The sequence below is a fragment of the Malania oleifera genome, chromosome 3, assembly GCF_029873635.1.
Source record: "Malania oleifera isolate guangnan ecotype guangnan chromosome 3, ASM2987363v1, whole genome shotgun sequence".
Classification (NCBI taxonomy): Eukaryota; Viridiplantae; Streptophyta; class Magnoliopsida; order Santalales; family Ximeniaceae; genus Malania; species Malania oleifera.
The window spans coordinates 121,010,764-121,038,744 of NC_080419.1; the positions used below are offsets into that span (position 1 = coordinate 121,010,764).

Here is a 27,981-nt window from a genome sequence, read left to right on the forward strand (position 1 = left end):
AATAGCTTGAATTTATGTGCTACTTGATTTTGATTAACTGTTGTGTGGTAATCTACTAACCATGAAGTGAGGCTTGCATAGATGAAACTAATACAGCACCATTAATACAAAAATAGTTGTGAAAAAAAATCACATTGTAGATGAATTATGTGGAGGGATGAGTCTTTGATATATCTCTTTCAGCTTTTAATATTCTTTGCTTTTGAATGTCCTAAAAACTCAGCTCATTTGCTTTAGAAAAATTGTTGTGAGTGGACTTGAGAATGTCAGCTCATTATGTTTTTAGAAAACTCTAATACTATTATCTGAAACAAGTTCGAATGTTTCAGGTTCATGAAAATGCTTATCTGAGCGATTTTCATCACTGCTATTCTCTGCCGTCAAATTTTTCAGGTGAGATCAGATGCCACTGTGGACTTATGGCAGAAGAGTGTCATACTGCTTCCTTTATGAATTTTAGTTAGTTTACCCATTAAGATATTGGTGACTAGCTTTTTTTTATAGCTTAGACACACTCTATGAAACTGAAATAATGTCAGCTTTTTATAAGAGAATACAAGTAAAGAATATGATAAACAGAGCATATCTGAAATCATTGTATTGAGAACAATTGGAACTTGCAAGATTTTTTACCATGTTGGAAATTTTTTAAGTATTGCCTCTATATTTTGGTCCTCTATCATTCTATGTTCTGTTGTATTTTCATTATATCATGTTCAGTTCTACTTTCCATAATCTCTTGATAAATCATTTTTTCCTTTGGTTTATTCATAAACAAAAAATTTCCTCCAATTTTAATGTTCAAATGTGTGTTTCACGGTTGAATTTTTTTAGAGTTCTGTCACAAATTTGATAATTTAAAAATTGTGTGGTTTCTTTCTAAAAAAATTAAATTGTTTAGTTGTAACTAAATTTGATTTTGGTTTCTCCTTCAGAAGGAAAAATATCTTTCTACAATCACCTTTGAAATGGCAATTGGAAAATGTCGTGCTTATGAAAAGAGCAATGGTGACCAAGTGTAAACTTTGATATCATTAATTTGTTTGGTTGTTCTCTATATGCCTTACAAAGACGCAGGGGGAAAAAAATATTTGATGCTCAGTAGGGTGATGTTCGGTGATTTAGAAACTACTTTGAAAGTTTTAGAGCTCAGAGGCACCATCTAAACATAGAAGTGCACATATAGACTTTGAATTGTCATCGCCTAAAGCGAGAAGAAATAAAGAGTTTTAAGTATTGTATTTCATTTGCTTTATATTCTATATCTATCTCTATTTATGCTTCATTAAACTCTTTTGAGAATTGAAAAATAAAAGCAAAATAGTCATCCTACTCACGATAGCAAACTTCAGATTAGAATCAAATTCGTCTTTCAAACTGACTAGAGCTTCATGAAATAACAAATACTGCAATGACAAAATCATCACTTAGTAAAAGAATGAGTCAACAAGTAAGTAGGTTGGTCTCATTAGCACATCTTTCTTGTTGTTATTGTTGTTGTTATAATTATTTATTGTTATTTTTATTCTTATCATCATTGTTGTCTGTTGTTGTTTTGTTACTGTTATTTGTTATTTTTATTGAAGGACCGGAGTAAAAATACAATTAGAATAACCCACACAATTGGTACCATAAAATGATATGGCACTGCCGAAAAGCTCAAACAAATACATTCAATGGTCCACAGTTGGCAGGGTTGTGCCCATCACCACTTGGTCCTAGATCCTCAGCCTTGAAATCATTTTTTTTTTGTCAAAAAGAAATTTTATTGAGAGGAAATGTACAAAGCAGAGGATAAGAAACCCTTCAAATAAGTAGAAAATTACAAATAAAAAGAAGAAGAAAGCATAAATCAAATCAAATAGCCTGCCAATCATGCTGGGAGTCAGAAAAACAAGTCTCCTTAAAGCAACCAGTAGAAAAACCCCGAAGAGATGCCCAAATACCAGATTCTATGCCAGATCAATCATGAAGGAAAAACCCTTCCATTAAAAGTTCATGCATTCCTCTCCAACTAAATTTTCCACACAATTGCAAAAATCACACAACTCCACAGTCTACTAGCATCCTTACTCCTCCCAAAACCTCTGAAAAAAGTAAGCACAAAACCTTTCACCAATTTTGGACAAACACATCTCTATCCTTACAAAACCAATCAATCAACTCTGCAATCCCTGAGCAAATGCAAAAATGATGAGAAGCATTCTCAGAAATCTCACGACATAAAGCACACACATTTAGGGATACTCTGCAACAAATTATTGGTTTTAGCTCTATTAAGAACTGCCAACCAATCAAATGCTTTAATCCTAGAGGAAACTTCTGCCTTCCAAATATTATGATAAAGAAGGAAAGATCTGGAAGAACGAATTAACTGCTTGAGAAAAGATTTAAAGCAAACTTCCTGAGGCATACAAAATCCACACCTGAACATCCTTCCTATTAGAGGGCGACAAGCATCCGACAAGGAAATCAAAGATGAAAGCTTCTCAGCCTCCTGATTGATGAGGTTCCTTCGGAAATGGAAATCTTAAGAAACAGGAACTCCACATGCCTCCCATGTACAGTGTTATTATGGTTGTATATCTGACTTCACAATAATGACATAGGAGATAAATCTTCATTAAAATTTTAGAATCATTATTGTTTTCGTAAATATGTCAAAAAAGCTATTGTTCACTTTGCTATTTCTGTATCCTTGCGTGCTGCTCTCTAATGTACTGATTCATTCCTAATTTAAGCTACAAAGGCAGCATTTCTGGTTTGATTTAGTGTCTATCCTTCAAATATCATGATTTTGCATGTCAAAATATTTGATAAACAGGGATTACTGATGCACGCCTTGAAGCAAGACTTGTTGGCATTAATGTTGTTGTTGGAAGGTGAGCTGTCATGGTGATTATTTGGTTTCAATATTTTAGTTTTTATTTTATTGCTAACTTTTTTTCAAACTTTTGTCACATGCGAAATAGGCAAGGAGAGTCATGTGATTCCGTTTGCAAGTCAATTGGGCAATCTTGCGTTCATAACAAATTGTTGATGCTTAATCAGTGTGAAATGTAAGAATTGTCTTTTTATGTCTTATTTACTTCTCTTGTCTTAAGCTGTTTGGTCAGTTATAATAATAATAGTAAGTGAGATGGGTCCGCCCTATGCTGTGGAAGAATTAAGAATGTAGGATTTTTTTAGAAAAGTAATTAATTATGCACATTCCGTTGAAATATTTTAAGACAAATATAGTATCTCAATATATATTACCAAAACAATAAACTGTAAACACACACACACACACACACACACACACATATATATATATATATATATTATGTATTTATAGATGTACCTGCATACATATGAAGCCTAATTGATTTGGTATTGATAACTGAATCATGAAAAGATGGATCTAAAAAATAAGTAATAATCAGAACAAAATTGAAGCAAGAGCAAACAAACATATGATGAATTAATATTCTAATCTAGATTGTTATGAAGTACTTTGAATCCTAGTTTTAAGACACAATATACTGGATTTGTTCTAAAGTTTAGGAAATGTAACATCATTTACATATTTCTATATATTTTTTTAATAATTCGAATTAATTGTATAACTTTAATGTATGTAAAATGTAAATTTAACATTATATACATTTTTTCTATATATTTTAAATAATTTGAATTTATTTTATAATTTTAATGTTTGAACATGTAAATAAATGATAAAGAAGGTGGAGACCAATAATTTTGATTAGGTTTATAATTTTAATTTATGTAAATGTAAAGGTGTCTAAATGTTTTGGGAGGGGGTTGGGGTGGGGGCCTCCAGCTAGAGAGAGGGAGAGAGAGAGAAGGAAAAAAGGGGGAGAAAAAAGAAAAGGGAAAAAGTGTGGAATCAGGGCCTGCTGACACCTGTCCCACTTGGGCTTGAGTGGGACTCACTCAATTGGAAAAAAGGAGGGCCCAGCTGCTGAGAGAGGAGGGGGTGGAAGAGAAGTTAGAAAAGAAAGGGAAGAGAAAAACAAAAACTCTATTAGCGACACATCCCACTCAGTGTTAAAAAATGATGATGATGTAGTGAGGGAGGATTAATGAGGATGTTTAATGAGTTCCATGGTACTAGAAAAGTGCAGAAGAGTGTTAATTCTACAATTTTCACCCTAGTGCCTATGAAAAATGGGTCAACTAAGGTATTGGATTTCCAACCTATTAGTTTAGCATCAAGTGTGTATAAGATCATTGTTAAGATAGTTGCTAATCAGTTGGGTTCTGTCCGTACTCCTACACCTTGAGGCTCAATCTAAAATACCAAATTCCAAAAAAAACGACGACTACATGCTAAGGCTTATGCATTTGCAAAAAAAGGCATGCCTTTTGTGCATTTATAGTTGAGGCTCATGCATTTTGGGCGTGTGATTTTCAAGTTGCTGGCTAGAAAATTTTAACTCGATGTTTATATAAAAGGAATGTCATAATAAGTCAAATTTTAAAACCCTTAAATCTCAAATTTTCCCAAAAAATTGAGAGCTGTATCTTAAATCTTGAAAATAATTTGAACTTTTTATTGTTATAGCTATCTCTTGTCATGACTTACGTAATGAGTTTAACTTAGCAATTTTTGAATGGCCAACACGTATTTTGCAGATTATATTTGATGTTTTTTTTTACATTCTTATTTTTTCATTATTTTAAAAACATATATTATTTATTTATGTATTTTTATCTAAAAATAAATTTCTCAAATGGCTACACCCCAATGCCTTAAGGCTTATGCTTTGCCTATTAAGGGTAATGCTCCACCTTATGCCTTTGTGTCACGGACCCCCAAAATGGGACTCAAGTAAGGGCCGTGTGGCACTCATTGAGAGCTCTCCCTCGACAAGTCAGCCAAGTCTCACACGTTCAAGCCTGCAAACACGAGCACTAGGTGAGTCTTAATACTCAAGAAAAACAAGGAACAATAGGATATCACACGAGCAATATATTCTTATACACCGAAGAAGACTATAACAATCAGAGACATCACAATTCAAGGCAACCAAACACCACAATGAAAAGGACTACTTGTATTATTCAACTACAAGAGAATAATCATATAAACGATAACATAGATAATCATATATTCATTCCAAATCCTTGAAGAATACAATTATAGCAGTATCTCACTCTCCCTTTTCCCCATTACATTGTCACTCCATAACATCCTCCCCCACTCATTTTATCGACATCCTCGTCGATGTGTTGTAGAAGGCCTTCTCACTCTTCTGATGTCGAAGTTGATGTCGTTGATTTCGAAGTTTTCTGTCTTTTCCCAACTATTCTCTTCTTCCCCCAGCCCCAGTCACTGAACCAGAAATTGTTGTTGTTGACGACCTTCTACATTGACGACTCTGTCTGCAATGATCTCTTGGACTTCTTTGTTGACAAGCTGCCTTCTGGATATTGTTGATCTCCTTAACTTTGGTCGGTGCGGATCTGCTTCATCTGTGTGGAATGACTTTAAATTGCTTACATGAAACATGGGATGGACTGGATGTCTATGGCTTTTCATCCACTCGGGTTGCTCAAGCCGATAAGATGCATGTCCCACCTTCTCGATCACTCTGATTGGACCTTCGTAACGGTGTAATAGCCTTTTATCCTTGCCGCGAAGAAAGCAAAATGTATCTGGTGGCACTTTTACAAGAACCAGATCCCCAACTTCAAATTGTTGTGGTCGTCTCCCTTTGTCAGCCCATTTCTTTATGCGCTTCGATACTTTTTCTAACTGAGCTCAGGTGACTTTGATGTTTTGCAACCAATTTTTCGTGAATTGGTATGCTTTCGGGTAATTTCCTTTGTATGGACCATCCAGAGCATGCGGGAGAGTCGGTTGTTGACCTGTCACAATCTCAAAAGGGCTTTTATTAGTCGCAGACGATTTCATAGAGTTAAAACAAAATTGTGCCGTGTCCAATAAAGTAACCTAATTCTTCTGATTGGAGTTAACAAAATTTCGCAAGTATTCTTCCAGCATCCCATTAAAATGTTCAGTTTGACCATCTGTTTGTGGGTGATAGCTGGTGGAAAGATTAAGGTTTGAACCCATCAAGCGAAAGAGTTCACCCCAAAATCCCCTCGTGAATCTAACATCCCTATCACTGATTAGGTTTTCTGGAACACCCCAATATTTCACCACATGCTTGAAGAATAGCTGAGCTGTCTTCTCTGTTGAACATGGCTCGAGACTGGTACGAAAGTTGCATACTTTGAGAACCGGTCAATCACCACCAAAATTGTGTCATAGTCTTCTACTTTTGGCAACGAGGAAATGAAGTCCAAAGAGACACTCTCCCATGGCTTGGCAGGAACTAGTAATGGCTCCAATAAAATTGAGGTCTTCGTTCTTTCTACCTTGTCATGTTGACAAATCAAGCAAGTTTTGGTATAACTCATCACATCATCTTGCATATTCGGCCAATAGTACCCCTGTGTAATCAATGCCTGAGTTCTTCACCATCCCAGATGACCTGCCCACAATGTATCATGGCACTCTTTTAGTAAGGTTTTCCTCAAGTTTCCAGCTTTGGGCACATAGACTCTCCTGCCTTTAGTCATTATCAGTCCATCTTCTACCCAGAATTGTCGTGTCTTTCCTTCTTCTATTAGTTTGCTCAGTGACTACGCCTGCTGGTCTGTACTTAAATGTTCCTTGATAAGATTCTTCAAAGGTAACGCCACCCTACTAGTTGATAGATGATTGATGGGTTTCAATGTTGCCAATTCGGTTTTTCTACTTAAAGCATCGACAACTTCATTCGTTTTCCCTACTTTATATTCAAAATCAAAATTAAATATAGCTAGCTTCTCCTGCCAATGGGCTTGTTTTGACGTTAGTCCTGGTTGTGACAAAAAGTGAGTAACTGCCACATTATCGGTTTTTACCACAAATTTGGACCCCAAGAGATAGTGCCTCCACACCCAAAGACAGTGTACCACCGCGAGAAGCTCCTTTTCCTATACTGTATAATTCTGTTCAGCACCCGATAATTTTCTACTTTCAAAAACAACTGGATACCCTTCCTGCAAGAGAACTCCCCCTAATGCAAGGTTTGAGGCACCTACTTGCACTTCAAACGGCTTTGTCACATCAGGAAGGATTAGCACAGGATCTCCTACAATCTTTTCCTTTAAATCAACGAATGCTGATTGGCACTCTTCTGACCACCCCCATGGTACCTCCTTCCTTAGTAAATTTGTTAACAATACAACTCTTCTGGAGTACCCCTCTATAAACTTTCGATAGTAGTTGGTTAGGCCCAAGAAAGATCGCAGTTCTCCAACAGATGTAGGTGCTCGCCACTCCTTGATGGTTTTTACTTTAGCTGAATCCATCCGTATCTGGCTCTCCTCAATGATACGCCCCAAGAATTTAATACGCTTTTGAGTGAAAGCACACTTCTCCCCTTTTACATATAACTGATTTTCTTTGAGTTTTTGAAAAACCTTCCGAAGATGATCTTTATGTTCTTCTAAGGATGCGCTGAAAACCATTATGTCATTAAGGTAAATAACCACAAATTGATCAAGGTAGTCCTGAAAAACCTGATTCATTAGAAAACAAAAGGTAATAGGTGCATTTGTTAGCCCAAAAGGCATGACAAGAAATTCAAATGCTCTGTACCGGGTGACACAAGTGGTCTTCGGTTCATCTCCCTCTACAATGCGCACTTGATGATATCCCGATCTCAAGTCTAGTTTAGTGAAATATCTAGCTGTACTTAACTGGTCAAAAATATCAGCAATCAGTGGAATGGGATACTTGTTGCGAACCGTCACCTTATTAAGAGTACGATAATCTACACACAAGCGCAAACTACCATCTTGTTTCTTTTGGAATAACACTAGGGCTCCAAAAGGTGCTTTTGAAGGACGGATGAACCCTACTGCAATTAGATCTTTCAGTTGCTTTCTAAGTTCAGCTAACTCAGGTGGTGCCAGTCGATAAGGGGCACGTGCTGGCGGCTTTACTCTTGGCAAAAGCTCAATTTCATGGTCAATTTGTTGTCGAGGTGGTAAATTCCTAGGTAGCTGTTTCGGGATTACCTCCTTGAACTCTTCTAAAACTTCCTTAATTTCAACTGGATATTTTCCTATCTTTTCATCTTCTGAGACCATCGGTAGAACCACGAAAGAAGATTCTCCCCTTTTTACTCCCTTTTTGAATTGGAGAGCTGAAAGCAACTTCCTCTCATCGAAATTGTTGTAGGCGGCGAGGACCGCACAAGGTGTACTTCCCATTATCACAAGACAATCCGCAATTGGGATCGGCATTGAGCGTGTCACTTTAAGAAAATCCGTCCCCAATACCACGTCAAAGTCATCGAGGGGTGCCACGGTGAAATCAACTGTCCTAGACCATGACTCCATTTGGCAGGCCACTTTAGGTGCCACCCCACCGTGGTTAATGCTTGAGAATTCACTATTTTTAATTTGCCCACATCCTTATGTACTTGTAATTCTAACCGTTGAGCTTCAGAATCAGCAATGAAATTATGGGTGACCCCTTTATCAATCATGGCCTTGATTTTCCTTCCATTCACAAGTATATCAACGTACATTAACCCCTTCTCCTGAGACTTGTTGGTAACTACTTGGCGCTCTAATGCCCCCAAAAATCTCAATGCTCCCACCATATTCTGTTGTTCTTCTAGGGTTGTTGTCGGGGTTTCGGTTTCCCCTCGAAAGGCCTTTAAAGCATTCAAAGCCTTTCGTTCAGGGCACTCCGCCACTCGATGCGGTCCCATGCAAAGAAAACAAGAGACTAGTCGACGCTCTCCACCCCCCGATCATCCGCCCCTCCACTCCTTAATCATGGGCGCTATTTTATCTTTCCAAGAACTATTTGTCTCCCTATCCCTTCCCCCATTTGTGGGCTTATATACTTTACTGAGCCTGGAATCATTATTGGCGGACGTAGGGAAATTTCGCTTCCCAAAATTGTCTAAAAAATCATCCAACCGTTCGGCAGTAGCGAGGGAAAAAGAGAGATCACTGGCACCTTGCCGACGCAGTTCATTCCTTGGCCATGTCTTCAAACCCCGAAGAAAATGAAACAGTCTTTCTGATTCGGTCAAGTCTATAATGTCCAACATCAAGGCTTGGTATTCTCGTACATAACTCCTTATTGAGCCGGTCTGTTGCAATTCCATTACTTTGCACTTTGCTATGTACTCCACATTTTCGGGATAGAAGTGGGTCTTCAACGCTTGTTTCAACCCCTCTCACGTGTTAATAACACATCTATTGTGTTGAATATCATTTTATTTAGTTCTCCACCATAATTTTGCATCCCCAACCAGGTATACCGTTGCCATATTTACCCGGTCCACTTCTAGATTCACTCGTGAGCACGTGAAGTAGTGCTCCATATCAAAGAAGAAATTGTCCAACTCCTTAGCATCTCGCGTACCCCCAAAACTTTTAGGTTCCGGTACCTTCAATCGAAAACTCTCGCTTGGATCTGCAACCGGCCTTCGGGCTATCTGTGCCACTGCATTCACTTTCACAGTAATCTCTTGTAAATCCCTCTGGACCTGGACCACCGCACTTTGGACATTGCCCATCTCCTTCAAATCTTCCTTCAAAGCAGTAATGGAATCTTTAACATCTTCTATAAGGAAATCAAAATTATCCGTTAGCTCCTATAAGGAGGCCTCAAGCTCTATTGGCTCTCCTCGTTGGGACGAAAGAAATGGCAATATGCCCTCAATATGTTCCGGCCTGCTCTCAAAGGCTTCCAACTGCTCGATACTCTTTTGGAAGACCTCAAGCTCTCTTGGCCGTTTCTCCAGGGATTTCACACGTGGAATGAATTTTTCAAGTTCCTCAAGTCTCTCTACAACTTTTGATACCCCATAGAGATTTTCTCTAGGGTTTTCTTCGGCAGCCTCAAGCTATGTTGGAATACCTTTCTCCTTTATCAATGTTGCCACCAACCCTTGGAGTTCACCGCATGTTGTCTCCAGGGTTATAAGTTTCGTCTCAAGCGCCTCAATGCGCTCCACTTTTCCTGACTTGTTTCTCATATTACCACTCATGGTGCTCGCACACACTGTGCTCTGATACTAACTGTCACAGACCCCCAAAATGGGACTCAAGTAAGGGCCGTGTGGCACTCGTTAAGAGCTCTCCCTTGACAAGTCAGCCAAGTCTCACACATTCAAGCCTGCAAGCACGAGCACCAGGTGAGTCTCAATACTCAAGAAAAACAAGGAACAATAGGATATCACATGAGTAATATATTCTTATACACTGAAAAAGACTATAACAATCAGAGACATCACAATCCAAGGCAAAAAAACACCACAATGAAAAGGACTACTTGTATTATTCAACTACAAGAGAATAATCATACAAACGATAACACAAATAATCATATATTCATTCCAAATCCCTGAAGAATACAATTATAGCAGTATCTCACTCCCCCTTTTCCCCATTACATTGTCACTCCCTAACACTTTGCCTTTTAAAGCTTCTTAATGATCTATTTCTCTCTCTCTCTCTCTCTCTCTCTCTCTCTCTCTCTCTCTCTCTCATGTGTGTGGGTTGGGGGGAGGGGTGTGAATGCAGTGGAGGAGGCAGATTGTGGATGCTATTTTAGTGGGTAATGAGATGATGGAGGATATTTGTCTTTTAAAAAAAAGTGTGTTGTGTTCACATTAGATTTTGAGAAGGCTTATAATGAGTTAGTTGGGAGTTCTTGGATAGAATGCTTACGAGGAAAGGATTTGGGGATATGTGGAGGAAATAGATAAGGGGGTGTTTGAGGAGTGCTTCTTTTTCAGTAATAATTAATGGGTGTCTAGAGAGTTGTTCAGATCATTTGGGGGATTAGGCAATGGGATGGATGCACTTAATAGGATGATAGATAGGGCTATGAATTTTGGGGGGGGGGGGGTTGTGAGGGGTATTTAGTTGGGTAGGAAGGAGGTAGCAGTTTCTTATTTGCAGTTTGCTCACGATACCATTATTTTTCAGATGACCATGTTGACTTTTTTCATGAACATCCATACTATCTTGCAGATATTTAGAGGGTCTATGGTCTTAAAATTAGCTTAGGGAAGAGTAGTGTTGGGGCAGTTCTTAAGCTCTGAGTGGATTTTGGAAATCAGCTCTTTAGCTGGGCATGGGTTTTTAGAGTGCCTTTGACTTTTTTAGGAGTCCCTTTAGAAGGAAAGCCCCACTTTTTATCTTTTTGGAATCCAATGATGACTAAGTTAGTTAAACGGTTGGATGGGTGGAAAGATGCATTATTCTCTTTAGGAGTCTAGGAGGAGTAGTTGAGAGGGTTATGAAGAATTTTCTTTGCTCAGGTGTGGAGGAGAGGAGAGATCATTTAGTTAAGTGGGAGGTGGTGTGTAGGTCAAAGGAGGATGGGGGGTTGGGTATTGGTCATTAGGTGTATTAAAACAATGCCATTTTGGTTTAATGGTTGTCGCATTTTTCCATGGAGGTAAAGTCCCTTTGGCACAAAGTCATAGAAATAAATTTGGATGCAAGTGAATGGGCTGATTGCAAATGTGGGTTTTAGAATTTCCTCGGAGAGTCCTTGGAGGTTCATTTCACGGGTATTCTTTGTATTCTTTCTCTTACAAAGTTTCATTTGGGTTGAGGCAATCGTATTAGGTTTTGGAAAGATGTTGGGGTGCAGTGGGTTGCATTGTGCTGTTTATTTCCTCGATTGTATCATCTTCTATCCATAAATATGTAATTTCCTCCTTTCCTACTCTTCAGAGAGATTCTTTTTCTTGGGATTTCCCTTTTAGAAGGGATTTGAATTATAAGAGAGTTGGAGGAGCCTTCTTCTTAGCTCATTGTGCCAGAAGGTAGTTATATCTCCAATAAGAGTGATGCTAGAATTCAGAATCTGGATTCATCGAGGGACTATTCGTGTAATCTTTCTTTCCTCTTTTTTGAGGCATATGGGATGCTAAAGGTCCTCCTAAGATAAAGGTGTTTGTTTGGCTTGTGGCCCTGGCATTTAACATCAAGAATTTACTGCAGAGTGGGAGGCCTTCTAAAGAGTTGTCTCCAAATATGTCTCTTATGTGTGGGAGTAGCTCAGAGGATGCTTCTCGTTTGTTAATAAATGCGTAAAATGTCAGTCCATCAGTACATCCAATCTTGGATACTGAAATCAAACAGTAGCACCTGCCTCGAGGCTAAATAATTGTTAAACATTTCCTATGCTATGTCATCTTCCAGCATCACTGGTCACACGTGTGTAACACAATCACCACCACCCTCACATACACTTTTGATGCTATCTATTTCTCCAGCATTGTTCTTTATAGAGTCAACAAGGTCTTAAATTTCGATTTCGACTCAAATTTCAAAGCTCCAAAAGTACGGAAATTTTGATTTCAATGTTAATTTCGATTTTGATTTGAGAATGTAATAGAAATCAGTAGTAAAGCATGGAATTCTTTTATGGAACTTTAGAAATGGTTAATAGACATTGTAATATAAGTTTTAGCACTAATATATTACAAGTTAAATACATATATGTAGTATATGAGGTGGAAAAGTTGTAATATAATGTGTATCAAACATATTTATAAAATAATATGCATTAAACATATTTTCAGTTATTACAAATGAAATTCTTAAATATTATTTATTATACAAATAATGATAATTTAGACATGAATGGTTAAATAAAATGTTGTTGTAAGTATATTTTTTCATATAATTTCAAAAGCCCTCGTAATAATCTTTTTGTTTCAATAAAAAAATATAAGAGAGGAATTTCACATCACTCCTAAATCTCTCATTTGAATTCCGAGGAAATTTCATTTTATAGTTAAAATTTCAACAAGTTTAGCTATAATTTAGAGATTTAGATAAATTTCAGATGATTCATTGAAATTTCAATGTAAATTATGTAAAATGGAAATCGAATGCTGTCTCAATTTTGAGGGTGATAGAAATTGGAAATTTTGACAATTTTGTTGAAATTTAAGACCATGAGAGTCATTTGGCATCTCCCTCATTATGTAGTTTATGGAATAGTTTCCAAGTAGAGCTGATGCAATATTGTGTCATAACCAGATAGAAGGACTTTGATCTTCGAATGGCTTCCTAGACTTAAAATCCCAAAGCATCTATAAATGGTTCCTTGTGGCAAGGTGTTTCTCAATGTATCATTCATGGAGTAATGTGGGTTCATGACCTTGGCTCCATTCACTTAAATGGTACCTTTGACCTCTATATGTGCCAGAGTTAATTCCCCATTTGTTTGACCAGTATCGCATATGTAACAACACCCTAAAACAATATTTGTAGATCATTTTTAAACATTAATGTTAATGACTGAAGTACTGCATGCAAAACTTAATTTCTAGTTGTCGAAAGATTTCGTTCGATGTGTGATGTGGCAAGGATGGATTGGAGGGATAAAAATGGAGTTGCCACCTCACCTTTTGAGGAAGGGGTAAAGCAAGAAAACCCTAGTGTTCTTTGAACAAGACTCCTATGAATCACGTATGGAGAGATGGGTTCGGGAGCCTAGTTATACATAGAGAAGGTATTAGGAACCCTACAACATCCATTCTTGGAATGGTTTTTCATCTATGGTCAAATGCTTGTCTTATGTTTCTAAGATTAAGGAAGAGGAAAATAAATGGGGGGAATATCGCTCTTTGCACCAAACCTATCATCATGGATGATGTGTCCTCGAGACAAAATATGGTGATTTGGGGACGTTCCTTGTTAGTACGAAGGCTTAAAAACGACAGCTATTCAAAGTTGACCAAGTTTGTCTCCCTTGAACGCCCAAATGAGCATCAATCAATTATGTGATGTGGGATGGAAGGGTCAACTCGTATCTTCATAATATCTTATTTTTACAAGGAAATGATATGGAAAAAAAGGCGGCCTCAAGCTTTCATTATATATAGAAGAAATTTACATACTTGTTGCCTAATTTTCAGCGCCTAAATGCTGCCAGATTTTCAGCATTATTTACAGCCTAATTTTCTGCTATATACAATCTAAATATAAACTAAAATATTTCAACTAAATTATTTACAGCCTAAGTATCCTAAATTATCTCCGTAACATCCGCCCTCAAATTGATGTCGGTAGATCAAGAAGCATCAATTTGTCAACCAAGAATTAAATTTTGAAATTCTTCAAGATTTGAGTTTGGAGAAAAAGGAAGCTTTTGAGGTTGAGATAAGATAAAATTGGAATTAAATTAAATAGGAGGATCTTCAAGAGGAGAGTATGGATGGAATATTCCCCATGTGCGCCCAAACCTTACATCATGGATGATGGCTTTGGGACGGAAGAGGGTGGTCCAAAGACCTTCTTTGTCAACCCGAAGGCTTAAAATTACAGCTATTCAAAATTGAACAAGCTTATCTCCCTTAATTGCCCAAATCAGCATCAATGAATGATATGATTTGGGATTGAAGGATCAACTCGTATCTTCATAAAATCTTATTTATTTATTTAGAAATGATTGTGAAGAGGATGATCTCAGTGTATCTACAAGATAAGACAATTATTAAAAATTTTTTGGGATTTGAGTTTGAATGAAAAAGGAAGATTATGAGATTAAGATTTGTTAATGGTTATTTAGTCTTTTAGCATTATTATTATTATTATGTGTTAGAGTTTTGTTAGTAATAAGTGTGAGTTAGTAACGGTATTATGGTCATTCCAATTGTACTTACATATATTATAAATAGTGGGAGAGACCTATCATTGAGTTTAGGTCTTCCATTTTACCCAATTACTCAACATGGTATTAGAGCATGATCCAAACTAAACCCTACTCTCCTTGGCAGTCGCCGGTAAACACCATTCCCACAGGTGTCCTTCCTAGATTCACCTCCATACCATATTATTTCACAAAACCAACCATACACCCATAAATAGACCCCCCAACAACTCACCCCACAAAACCCCATCGCTAGAAGAGGCCCCACGCGCTGGCGCGTGAGTGAATTTCTGGCCACATTTTTATTTTTATTTTTTATTTTTTTTATTTTTTGCCTTTGCCATGCTCTGATTCCTTCTCTAGACTATATCATCAATCTGTTAGGTCAGTTTTTTGCTAAAAAATTCAACCATTTCCGACTATGCACTTGCGGCATTCCATTAATGCCTGTGCAAGGCTTGTGAATGTTTCTTTGTGAGTTTTTTTGGAGCTGTGGCAGGATTCATATGTTCAGTTGTGAAGCTGTGGCAGTTCTATATCCGTTGGTGAGTTCTTCACCTCATCCGTGGCAGTGCGGCACCCAAGGAATGGTTGTTTGTTGCTTCGTGAAGCCGTTTATCAATTGTAAATGAGCTTATTGGGTCTGAAAAAGTGGGATTTGCTGTGTTTTTTTGATTCACTATTCTAATTCCTTCCATATACCAAAATATCAAGCTGTTAGGCATGTGTTTTTGCTCCAAGATCCAATCTTTGTTGTGACAATGCACTCGTTGTAATTCATTAGTTGTTCGGTGTCAGTAACGGTCATTGGTGACCTTCTTGGGGCAGTGGGAGTTCTCATAAGCTGTTTGTGTGTGTGTGTGTGTGTGTGTGTATGTGTGAGGCTGTGGAAGTGTTGCTTTCTTGGGGCTGCATCTGAGGTTGTTGGTGATTTGTTCATGGTAGTTTCGGTGGTTCACCTCTCCAGTTGTTCCAGTGCAGAGTGTTGCTTTCTTGGGGCTGCGTGTGAGTTCCTTGTTGCTAACTTGCTATGGCAGCCTTGTACTGATTTACCTGTGGCTTGTTCATGGTGGCTCATCTTCTTCGTGGTTGTTCCAATTGTTCTAGCAATTAATCTTATGATCATTGGTTTGAGTTTGTGAAAGTTGGGATGGCATTTACAAATCCCAAAAGTATGATTCCTTTGTTAGTCACCTATTGGAGTGAACTGCGTACTATGACTATATTAGAGGAGGAGTATTCCTACAACATCAATTGTCTCAATAAGCATCTTCTCACATTGCTTCTTTTGCCCAAAAAGGTAGTCCTACAGTCTGCATGTCATCTGTTATCCTTCTTGCTAGTCTTTGGATTATTGATTCTGCTGCCACTGACCATTTAACAGGTGCAACCAACTTCTTTTCTGATCTCCAATATCCTAAAAATCTCCCTCAAGTTACCCTTGCTAATGGGTCCACTATTGCTGTTAAGGGAATAGGAACAGTAAAGCCTACTCCTTGTATCTCTCTTTCTTCTGCTTTATACATTACTAAATCTCCTTTCATTCTTATGCCAGTTAGTAAGTTTATAAAGTTGCTAAATTGTTCTATCATATTCCTTTTTGATTCTATGGGTATTTAGGATCTGAAGACGGGAAAGACAATTGGCACAGGATGTGAGGCTCATGGACTTTACTATTTTGAGTCGCCTTCTCCACCCATTGCCTGTATAGTCGCAACTATATGACTTCAAATCCATCGTTGCCTTGGTCATCACTCCTTGGACAAGTTGAAACAACTAGTTCCTACATTGAGTTCTGTGTCTAATCTTGAGTTTTAGACCAAATACTTGGGACCATTGATGTACTTCTTGGGTATAGAAGTATCGAGATCTCATACGGGAACTGCCTTGTCATAGGGGTAGTATGTTGTTGATCTTTTACATGAGATGAAGCTATTGGGATTCATACCCGTTGATACACCCATGGATCCCAATAGTGAGTTAATGCTAGATATGGGTGATTTGTTGCCTAACTTGTTAGAAAGTTGAATTATCTCACATTCACTTGACCAGATATATCCTTCTCAACAAGTGTTGTGAGTTAGTTTCTTGATTCTCCGAGAACAAATCACTGGAATGTAGTAATTTGCATTTTGAGATATCTCAAAAGTGCACTGGGGAGAGGTCTCTTATATCAGGATCAGGGTCACACTCATATTTTGGGATATACAGATGCAGATTAGGCCGGATCACCTTTTGATCAAAGATCCACAACCGGGTATTGTATCTTTGTTGGTGGTACTTTGGTGTCTTGGAAAAGTAAGAAACAAACTGTGGTTGCCAGGTCGAGTGCTGAGTCAGAGTATTGGGCTATGACGCACACTACATGTTAACTTGTTTGGCTGAAAGACATGTTGAAAGAACTAGGTTTTCCACATTCTCAGTCTATGGAGTTGATGTGTGATAATTGAGCTGCTATTTGTATTGCCTCCAACCTTGTCTTCCATGAGCGGACAAAGCACATTGAAGTTGATTGCCACTTTATTCTAGAGAAACTTGTACAGAAGCTCATTGCAACCACTCATGGGAAGTTTGAATTTTAGCGTGCTGATTTGTTCACTAAAACCTTGGGAGGTGCTCGTGTGAAATTCATTTGTAACAAACTAGGAGCATATGATATATCTGCTCTAGCTTGAGGGGGAGTGTTAATTGTTATTTAGTCTTTTAGCATTATTATTATGCATTAGAGTTTTGTTAATAATAAGTGTGAGTTAGTAAGGGTATCATGGTTATTCCTATTGTACTTAGATATATTATAAATAGAGGGAGAGACCTATCATTGAGTTTAAGATTAAAAGGATTAGAATTAATTTTGAAGGAGGATCTTTAAGATTGAGATTTTGAGATTGATTTTTGAATTACGGAGGGATATGAAGATTTTGATAGCTAAACGAATTCCCATTTGGGAAACTTCATTGGCCAATGAAAAGGAAAGAGTATATGCATAATACATAATTAAAATCTTAAGTCTCAATTTATCCACTTTTTATTGCTTTGTGATCTTCTAGATTTTCAAAGGATTTTTCTTTTACTTACATTTTGATTTTCTATTGCAAAGGAGGGAAACTATATCTTTGGATTATAAAAATTATGATGAAATATAAGATAATAAGATGGTGATATTTATGAGAACAGTATATTATGCTAAGCAACAATAATAATAGTAATGCTATAATAAGTAATAATGGTGGATACTTAATATACTATAGCGGTTAATAAAATAGATAATAATGATAGAATAATAATACTGGTTGTAATAGTATATTAAGTATCGATCATTGTTATTTATTATAATATTACTATTATTATTGTTAGTTAGCATAATATATTGTTATCATAACTATCACCATCTTATTATCTTATTTTCACCATTATTATTATTATACAAATATCTAGTTTCCCTTTTTTTGCAATAGAAAGTCAAAATGTAAGTAAAGGAAAAATCCTTTGAAAATCTAGAAGATCACGAAGCAATAAACAACAACAACAAAACCAAACTTTAGTCCCACTAAGTGGGGTCGGCTATATGAATCCTTTTCCACCAATTTATGCGATCATGGACCATTTATTTTGATAGATTCAAGAATATTAAATACTTACTCACTATCTCCTCCTAAGTTATTTTAGGTCTACCCCTATCCCTTCTACTACCCCCCATAGTAACTAAGTCACTCTTCCTCACAGGTGCACTTTGTGGCCTACATTGCAAGTGTCCATACCATTTGAGTCGTCCCTCACTTATCTTATTTTCTATAGGAGTTACACCTAACTTACCACGAATATGTTCATTCCTTAATTTATCTTTCAATGTTATACCACTCATCCATCTAACCATTCTCATCTTGGCAACTTTTACCTTTTGGATATTATGTTTCTTTGTCGCCCAACATTCCGATCCATATAGCATAGTTGGTCTTATAGCTGTCCTATAAAACTTCTCTTTCAATTTTAAGGGTATTCTACGATTACATAGCATACTTGAAGCACTTCTCTATTTTACCCAACCCGTTTTAACTCTATGCATTACATCATCTTCAATTTCTCCTTCAGCTTGCATAATAGATCCAAGGTATCAAAATCTACAAGTTCTATTTATTTCTTCATCATCAAGTTTAACTTTGCCTCCAATATTCCTCCTATCATTACTAAAATTACATTTCATATATTTTGTTTTATTTCTAGTTATCCTAAAGCCTCTAGATTCCAAAGTTTCTCTCCATAATTTTAACTCAGCCTCTACTTTGTCCCTAGTTTCGTCAATTAAGACAATATCATCTGCAAACAACATACACCATGGAACCTCCTTTTGAATACTCTTAGTCAATTGGTCCATCACTAAAGTAAAAAGATAAGGACTCAAAGCAGATCCTTGATGTACACCTATGGTAATTGGAAATTCTCTAGTTTCTTCATCTATAGTCCTTACACTAGTCATTCCTCCATCGTACATATCCTTAATGACATCGTTATACCTACCACATACACCGTCCTTACACTAGTCATTGCTCCATCGTACATATCCTTAATGACATTGGTATACCTACAAGGCTACAACATACCCCTTTTTTTCTAAAACTCACCATAGAACTTTCGTAGGTATCCTATTATATGCTTTCTTAAGGTTAATAAATATCATATGCAAGTCCCTCTTCTTTTCCCTAAACTTTTCCATTAATCTTCTTAAAAGATAAATAGCTTCTGTGGTAGATCTCTCAGCCATAAAACCAAATTGATTTTCCGAGATCTTCGTTTCTAACCTAAATCTTTGTTCAACTACCCTTTCCCATAGTTTCATCGTATGACTCATAAGTTTAATTCCATGATAGTTATTACAATTTTGAATATCTCCTTTAATTTTGTATATAGGTATTAAAGTGCTTTTCCTTCATTTATCTAGCATTTTCTTAGTTTTTACAATTGTATTAAATAAATTAGTTAACCATATAATTCCGTTATCACCCAAGCATTTTCAAACTTCAATTGGGATGTTATCTAGTCCCATAGCTTTCCTATTTTTCATCTTTTTTAGTGCAAACTTAACTTCTTTAACTCTAATTTTATGAATAAATTTTATATTTTCAGTCTTTTCCTCATTTGACAATTCTAAGTTTAAGCCTATCACGAAGCAATAAACAGTAGATAAATTGAGACTAAGATTTTAATTATGTATATATCCTTTCCTTTTCCTTGGTCGATGAAGTTTCCCAAATGGGAATTTGTTTAGCTATCAAACTCTTGATTTCCCTCCATATTTCAAAAATCTAGATCAAAATCTCAATCTTAAAGATCCTCCTTTCAAAATTAGTTCTAATCCTATTTTTTTCTTAATCTCATAACCTTTCTTTTTCATTCAAGCTCAAATCTCTAAAAACTTCAAATTTAATATCTTATCTTGTAGATATACTGAGATCACCCTCTTCAAGTCATTTCCTTTTTTTTTTTTTTTTAAATAAGTCTTTATGGAGATACGAGTTGACCCTTTCGTCTTGAATCACAAAATTTATTGATGCTTATTTGGGTGATCAAGGGAGATAAACCCTTTGAATTTTGAATAGCTGCCATTTTAAGCCTTTGGGCTGACAAGGAAGGTCTTTGGACCACTTTCTTCCATCCTGGCACATCATCTGTGATGTTAGACTTGGGCGCATAATGGGAATATTCCATCTGTACTCTTGACTCGTTTTGAGTTGTGCTTTCAAGTGTAGAAGTGTCAAGTTGTATCAAGGATGAGTTCAGGATCGTATTCCACAGGGACCACTGAGTATCAAAGTATTTGTGAAAGTTTAGTAAAAACCTATTACTGTAAAATGTGGTGTGAAAATCTTTTTGTTCTTTATGTTTTTGAAAACAGTAAACAGAGCGGGAAATGCTTAAGTAAACTATCAAAATGAGACTGAAATTTTATCAATTTCCCAAAACTATAAATCTAATAACGCAGTCTAAACTAACAGATTAATTGAAACAATTTACCAAACACTCGGGTTACGGGTTCAACGTCCTTTTTCTTCCACCATTTACTAATTTCCTAGGCCTTACTCCTCTTCTTGTTAATTCAATCAAGGCATTAATAAGATGAAATTTTCAAACTAAAGCTCGAGTAAATTTGCCACATCCAAATGGAAGATCATAAAAACTCTCATTAAGCAACAACCGAATTTCATATAAAAGTTACTTGATGAAAATTCTATATTAAATCAAGGTTTTGATGTGTCTAATGTCAACAACAAAACAAGAATAAGAGCCAGTGATTTATCAGTGATACCTTCAATTTTCGGTTCTAACCAAATAAAAGTTTAATAATACTATCATAGGAGAGCTAATAAACCATGGAAAGCAAACGACATTGACCCATAACCCAAGTTACCGAACTTAGCCCCTCATGCTTGCAATTCGAAGTTTCCGGATCAATTTACTTTCACAATAAATCATTGCAACAATAAAATAAAAAAAACAAATTAAAAGAACAATAATCTAGATGTATACTAAAACTAAAGAACTAATTAATCTAACCTAAAATCATTCCAATCATTAGACTAAATGTATACTAAATTAAAACAACAAATTAGTTCAACCTTGAAAGCATTCAAAATAACAAAAATAATAAAGACATTGATTAATCTAATAAACCACTCAAATAATAAAGTAAAGGAAAATATTCAATCTAACATTAAAACTAGTCAAACAATGTATTAAAACAACCATTAAAAATAATAAACAAGATAAGAAAGAAGGAGAGAGAGAGAGAGAGAGAGGGAGAATGAGAGAAGAGGCCGTAGGAGAGCTCCCACACAGCAGCTACGGCTGCTGTGTCTTCTGTGTGCTGCTGCGCAAAAACCCCCAGGAAAGCCCCCTAGCTCATCCCCCCAACACCTAAAAGAACCTTAGCTAAAACCCTACACACTAGCCCTCCCTTTTTGACTTTTCTTCTTTTCTTTTTCTGACCTTTTTTTTCCTTTCTTACCCTCCAAAACACACATAAATTTGCTCCCTGCCCAGCTACCTTGTGCGCCCAGCGTGCCACTCTCCAAGGCTCTCCCAGTGCCACACTTTCTCACACACACACACGGCCATTCCTTTATGTTTGCATGGCCGGGTCACATCAAGGACCCGGCCCACCCTTTTTTTTTTTGTTTGTTTTCATTTGGGCTCCTTCCAGCTGAGTTACTCTTCACACAAAGCCCACATGCAGCCACATCTCATGGGCTACGGCTAGCCCTCAATTCTTTTTGCACACACACACCGAGCCTTCTTCAATTTTTTTTTCAATTTGACTCCTATTTGTTCTTCGACTCACACACGGCCATGGGCCTCCAAAAGCACGCACGCAAGCCATCTTTCAAGTCCACATGGCCCATGGTTCTTGTAGTGTATTCGGTTGCCTCACGCCCACCATTCGGCCTTCAAGCATGCACACTTCGACGTGAACACATGTTCGTCCACACATGCACACGGCTCACGTACACGGCCTCTCCTTACATGCATGGTTCGGTGATGATTTCTAAAAATTATCCTACAATAATAAAACATGAACATCCGTAAATTTACGGCAAAAATAGGATAATTATCTCAACCGGACTCAATGATTTAAATAATATGCATAATCAGACATTTAATTGAGATTATGATCTTTAATGCATGAATTTAAATGCCTAATTACACAACTTCGGTGTTGATTTCCAAAAATTATCCTACAATAATAAAACACGAACATCCATAAATTTATGGCAAAAATAGGATAATTATCTCAACCAAGCTCAATGATTAAAATAATATACATAATCAGACATTTAATTGAGATTATGATCTTTAATACATGAATTTAAATGCCTAATTGCGCAACTTTGACGAATAGCTGCCATTTTGTGTCTTTGGGCGGACAAGGAAGGTCTTTGGACCACTTTCTTCCATCCTGCCACATCATCTGTGATTTTAGGTTTGGGCGCACAAGGGGAATATTCCATCTGTACTCTCCTCTTCAAGATCCTACCCTATTAAATTTAATTCCAATCTTATCTCAATCTCAAAAGCTTCCTTTTTCTCCAAACTCAGATCTTAAAGAATTTCAAAATTAATTGCTAGGGATTCTGAGGCCACCTTTTTTTTTTTTTTAAATAATATCTTTTTAAAAATTATATTTTATGAAGATATGAGTTAACCCTCCCGTCCCACATCACATCATTGATTGATGCTAATTTGGGCGATCAAGGGAGACAGACTTGGTCAATTTTGAATAACTGCTATTTTGATGCCTTCAGGCTAACATGGAAGGTCTTCAGACCAACCTTTTCCGTCCTGAGGCTATATCGTCTGTGATGATAGGATTGGTGTACTAGGGGGATATTCTACCTATTTATTTTCCTCTTTCCTTATCTTAGAAACATAAGACGAGTGTTTGACTTCCAAGAATCGATATCGTAGAGTGCCTAATACCTTCCTTATACGTTATACATAACCAGGTTCCCAAACCCATCTCTCCATATGCAGATCGTAGGAGTCTTGTTCGAAGAATACTAGGGTTTCCTTGCTTTATTCCTTCCTCCAAAAGTGAGGTGGTGACTCGATTTTTATTCATCAATCCATCCTTGTCACGTCACACATTGGAAGAAATTTGGTCTTGACATTAGTGATGTTTTTCCATGGGTTTACCTTGTGGAACTTTCAGTTCATTTCTTCTTGAAATGACCTCCCTTAAAAATCAATAATCTATAACGAAACCTTCCCATCAAGGCAATACAAAAAGGAATTGTACATCTTTATTGCAAACACCCGACACAATTTTGCAATTCTGTTCTTTCTTGTGCGATTTCCTCGGTCTATCTCCCACATGTACGTGGACCTTGTCGTAAATACCATGTAGAGCTCCTAAACAATTCTGTGATAGTGATAATAGAATTGATATTATTCTACAATGAACATATGTACTAGTGTAATTTTATACTAAATCATTTCCACCTCTTGTCAGTTCAATCAGCAGGGACTGGTTCTTGTTTCACTAGAAGTTTCTTGTGCAAGCACATGACTGTATTCAACACAGCATGGAATTGTCAATGAACAGTCTAACTAGGCCTTGGAAGTTGGTGCTTAAGCACCCCTTTTTTTATATATGAAATGATGTGCAAAAAAGAATTTCTATCATCTCCTTAGCAACGTGTGGGATGGTTTATGAAATTATCTTCTATCCACCCAAGAGTTCTTGACAATTTGCACAGGTTCATGTTTCTTATGGCGTGCCTATATAAGCTGTCATCAACAGCTGCACACCTAATGTTTTCCCCTCTTCTAGTGAAAGCATAAACTTTACAGAAAGTATTCAAAAATAATAACTTCCTGAATTTATTTCTTGACAGAATTAATCGAGCCATTTCTGCAAAATGGGAAATAAAAGCATATAAATACACAGCCTTGCACAGATTCATGGAGAACCAAATGCAACATTAATGCAATAACAATGTTAAGAAAAATTAAACTAAAATAATTTTAATAAAAATGGAATCTAGCACCAGAAACAGTTCATAGCAAGGCAATACCATGATAAAAAATGATAAAAAAAAATAAAAAAATTGCAGCAACATAAACCTGGCAGCATAAGCTCGAAACTTGAAGCAACACAGGATAAAACTGGCAGCAGGATAACACAAACTGGCTGTGGCAGTTTGGAAAAAAACATATGTAAAATGCTGTAGGCAATATACAACACTATTATAACTCAATGATCTACAATATTAGAGGCAGTGAATTGGAATAAACAGAATCCAAACATGGCAAACAAAAACTCTTCGGATGGCTGAACACCATGAGCCAGTGTTTTTGTGATCTAAACATGAAGCTGATACAAGAAGCATTTTTTTCCCTTTTTCCTTCTTTCATTTTCTTCATTTTCCAATAAAATTAACTGATTGTTGGATGAACCAGATATGGAAATTATTCTATGAAACTAACAGTGGTGTAACAAGCAAACTGTCTGTACCAGTTTGGCAAAAAATGTGTAGTACTATCGGCAGCGTACAAGCAACTCAAAGATCTACAATACCATAGGCAATGCTTTGAGTAAATGCAAAGATTCTTTAAATGGCTCAGTACTTCAGGCAATTGTTTCTGTGATTTAAACACAAAATCCCATAGAAAAAACATTATTCCTTTTTCTTCTTTCCTTTTCTTCATTTTTTCAATAGATTAACTAACAGAGACCAACCCAATCTTGTAACTATTTTGCTGGACAGTCTCCAACATAACACAGATTTTATTTTATTATTATTATTATTATTATTATTATTATTTATTTATTTTTTTAATATAGATAAATGAGACTTTCATTTAACGAAAGAAGCAGGAAATCTTGCTACCAAGAGACATACAACTGTACTAACAGAATGCAGCAGCACAAGCAAACAACTGGAGCTAAAACAAACTGAAGTAAGAGAAAAACAAAAGCGATTTTAAGATTTTCCTTGTTTTGATCCACAACCATTAAAAAAATGTAGATTGAACAGGAATTGGTTTAGAGGAGCACCGCATATGTTGGTCAACAGCAATGGACAGTGGGAAAAAAACAGTCATTTAGAGGAAAAATGAAAACAACAAAAAAGAGGAAAAAATAGCCAGAGAGGATGCTGGAAAATGGTTCGAGGAGGGTGTCCTGTAGACGATGCTGGATTGGCTGGTAGCAGCTCAGTTAGCATAGTGTAGAGGAGTCTCATGGCAACTTCCTCACCCTTCAGTAGAACTACAGAAACTAGGGCTTATCCTTGGCATAGAAATCATCAGTCAATACAATACAGGTGACTTGGTCAGTCTAGAAAAATACTGCAGGCAGTTTTTTCCCAGAAAAGTGAGTTCACACGAAAAATTTAAGATAACCTAGGGAAGGAGATGGAATTTTTACTACCCATGTTTTGGTTATATCTTGTATTCTTAGGAATCCGTGACATAGGATTCCATGGTGTTCCCAATTAAGTGTGGGCATCCATCATTATATAGGCCACATTTCTCAGAATCCTTCAGGATGACCTTAGCCAGCCATAAAGCATTAGTTCGAGGGTCCCTTCTATGAACTTTGCAACAAGCTGAGCATGATAGATATCTATGCTCCAGCTTCGGGGGAAAGGAGGGGGGGGTGTTCATTGCTATAGTTAACTAGGGAAACTATATACTTTTTATGTAAGGAGGAGGGACGTGTGCCTCATTAGGGCATTCTCATTCATTCTCTTCCACTTGTCTCTCCCATCTAAATTCTCCCCCTTTTTTTGTCAATCTTAACAATGTATTGTAGAATTGGTTACCGTGTGTTGGACTCTTGGGTTCAGTTTTGGTTGCCAATATTTATTGCCTGTTTACTAAAATTGCCTTATTCGCTATTTGGGTTTTTTTCATTGTTTGTTTACTTCTCCATGTGTGGGCTGCATCTAGGGCTAGTAGGGATACACATGTTTGGGAGAATTATTTTGCTACGTGAAAAGGGAATTGTCTTGATATGACTTGCATAAAAAATTTAAATTATGGGACATTAGTACCTTTATTCTAATCATATTAAATTTTTAACAAGTCACAGGTAAATAAGGAAATCAAATTTTTAATCTTAATACTAAGTTGCTTACTAAAAAATCTTTCATGATTTTGATATCTTCTTTTGAACAGTATGCAGAAGTATTTCAGTTGCAAAGGAGCATGCCTAGCAAGCGTAGGAGTAGATCAACCTGCTGAAGTTGTTGATGATGCCCCTCGACATCTGGTAGCACTCTTGCTTTGTTATTCATGATAAGAATCAATAATTCATATTTCAGAATGTGAAAGTAAGTGTTTCATCTAAGCCTGACGTATTATCATTAGGGGATCATGTTATCCAGAAAACAATAATTAGTGGGATACATTTTCATGAAGTTTGTTAGCATTGTCCTTAAAAATTAGTATTGCTTGCGATGCTATAACAGTATTCATTACGAGGACTAGTTTGCAAACTGTTTGTGCTCCACTGCAAAATATTTAAATATTTTGTTTGTAGGTTTCATACATCTTTATTTTCAATCTTGTTAATTTTTAATTATTTTTCTATTAATGCGAATTGAATATGCTGCTGAAAATGGATCATGTTTCAAATTTGGGACATGCTACAGATTCTAGTTTTTATTGGCCACTAACCTGTCAGATAAAGTCATTACACATCCACCTGAGAGTGTGAAAGTTCTATTGGCTGTCAGATTGGGCCATTATTCACATATATAACCAAATGAGTGTGATTAATATCCATAGAATTTGTGAACAGTTGTTGTCATTGCCTGGTGCTAGAGCTATGGTGGCAAATTTTGGGAATAAGTTTGTGTTTTTAGCTATGTAATTATGAAACTGTTCAACCCCAAATGGTGCTAAAAATTAAGCATTGTTTTCTTTTTCTACTGTAGTTTCAGATGATTTAAAATATGATTTTAATTCTCCTGCATATAAGCATAAAAATGTTATACTTTTTGTTTATTATCTTGATGATGACCCTGACATATACTTGTGCTTAATCTTCTGGTTACTAAAAAGAGTAGTTCTTCTATTTTATGGGGGTGCTTCACTTAATGTCTATTGTATTTGTCCCATGATTTGAGCTCCATATTGTAGATATCTGTTAACCAGCTACTTTACCTAAAATTTTCAGCTTTTAGGTTGTGGGAAAACAATGTATATCAAGCCTTAACACTCCCTGCATGGGCAACCCAACTTCATTTGAAGAGATAAGCAAGCAATGAACAACACTCCCGTGGGGATGATGTAATTTTTTTCATAAACCCAGGACCTCCTTAAGCAACCACTTTACCTAAAAGCTTAAGGTTGTTGGTGAACTTTGTATATCAAGCCTTGACAAAGCTAAAACAATTCCCCCCCCACCCCCCCAAAAAAAAAGAGGCACATGTTATGCATAAACCTAAAAGCTTAAGGTTGTGGGTGAACTTTGCTGTTCTTTTGATTGCATTTGAATTCTCTTCCAAACACAAGACATGCATTTTATCCTGGTAGAGGAAGTTTCCCTCACTTTTTCTGTGTAGTTTTATACTCTTTTGATGACAATTTATACCCCTTTCAATGTAGGGAACAGGTTTTATCCTGATATTTCTTTTCCCATATAGAGAAATGGAAAAAAAGATACATCAAGAGCATGCATTATTCTGCTGACCTGATATTGAATGAATCAAGAAACAGCATTTCATGAGAACACAGCTATGTTCGATGCATGATTTTCTGCTGAAAAATTTTATTAT

General features: G+C 36.5%; 1 protein-coding gene across 3 annotated transcripts in view; it reads left to right on the forward strand.

Moving 5' to 3' along the window:
* The window catches only part of LOC131150616 (uncharacterized), a 69,123-nt gene that overhangs the window by 35,495 nt on the left and 5,647 nt on the right, over positions 1-27,981 (forward strand). For all 3 annotated transcript variants that reach the window (XM_058101443.1, XM_058101446.1, XM_058101445.1), the window contains exons 7-10: positions 330-393; positions 2,825-2,882; positions 2,973-3,059; positions 26,378-26,471. In XM_058101443.1, coding sequence (XP_057957426.1) covers positions 330-393; positions 2,825-2,882; positions 2,973-3,059; positions 26,378-26,471 — 303 coding nt within the window. The remainder of the gene's footprint in view (positions 1-329; positions 394-2,824; positions 2,883-2,972; positions 3,060-26,377; positions 26,472-27,981) is intronic.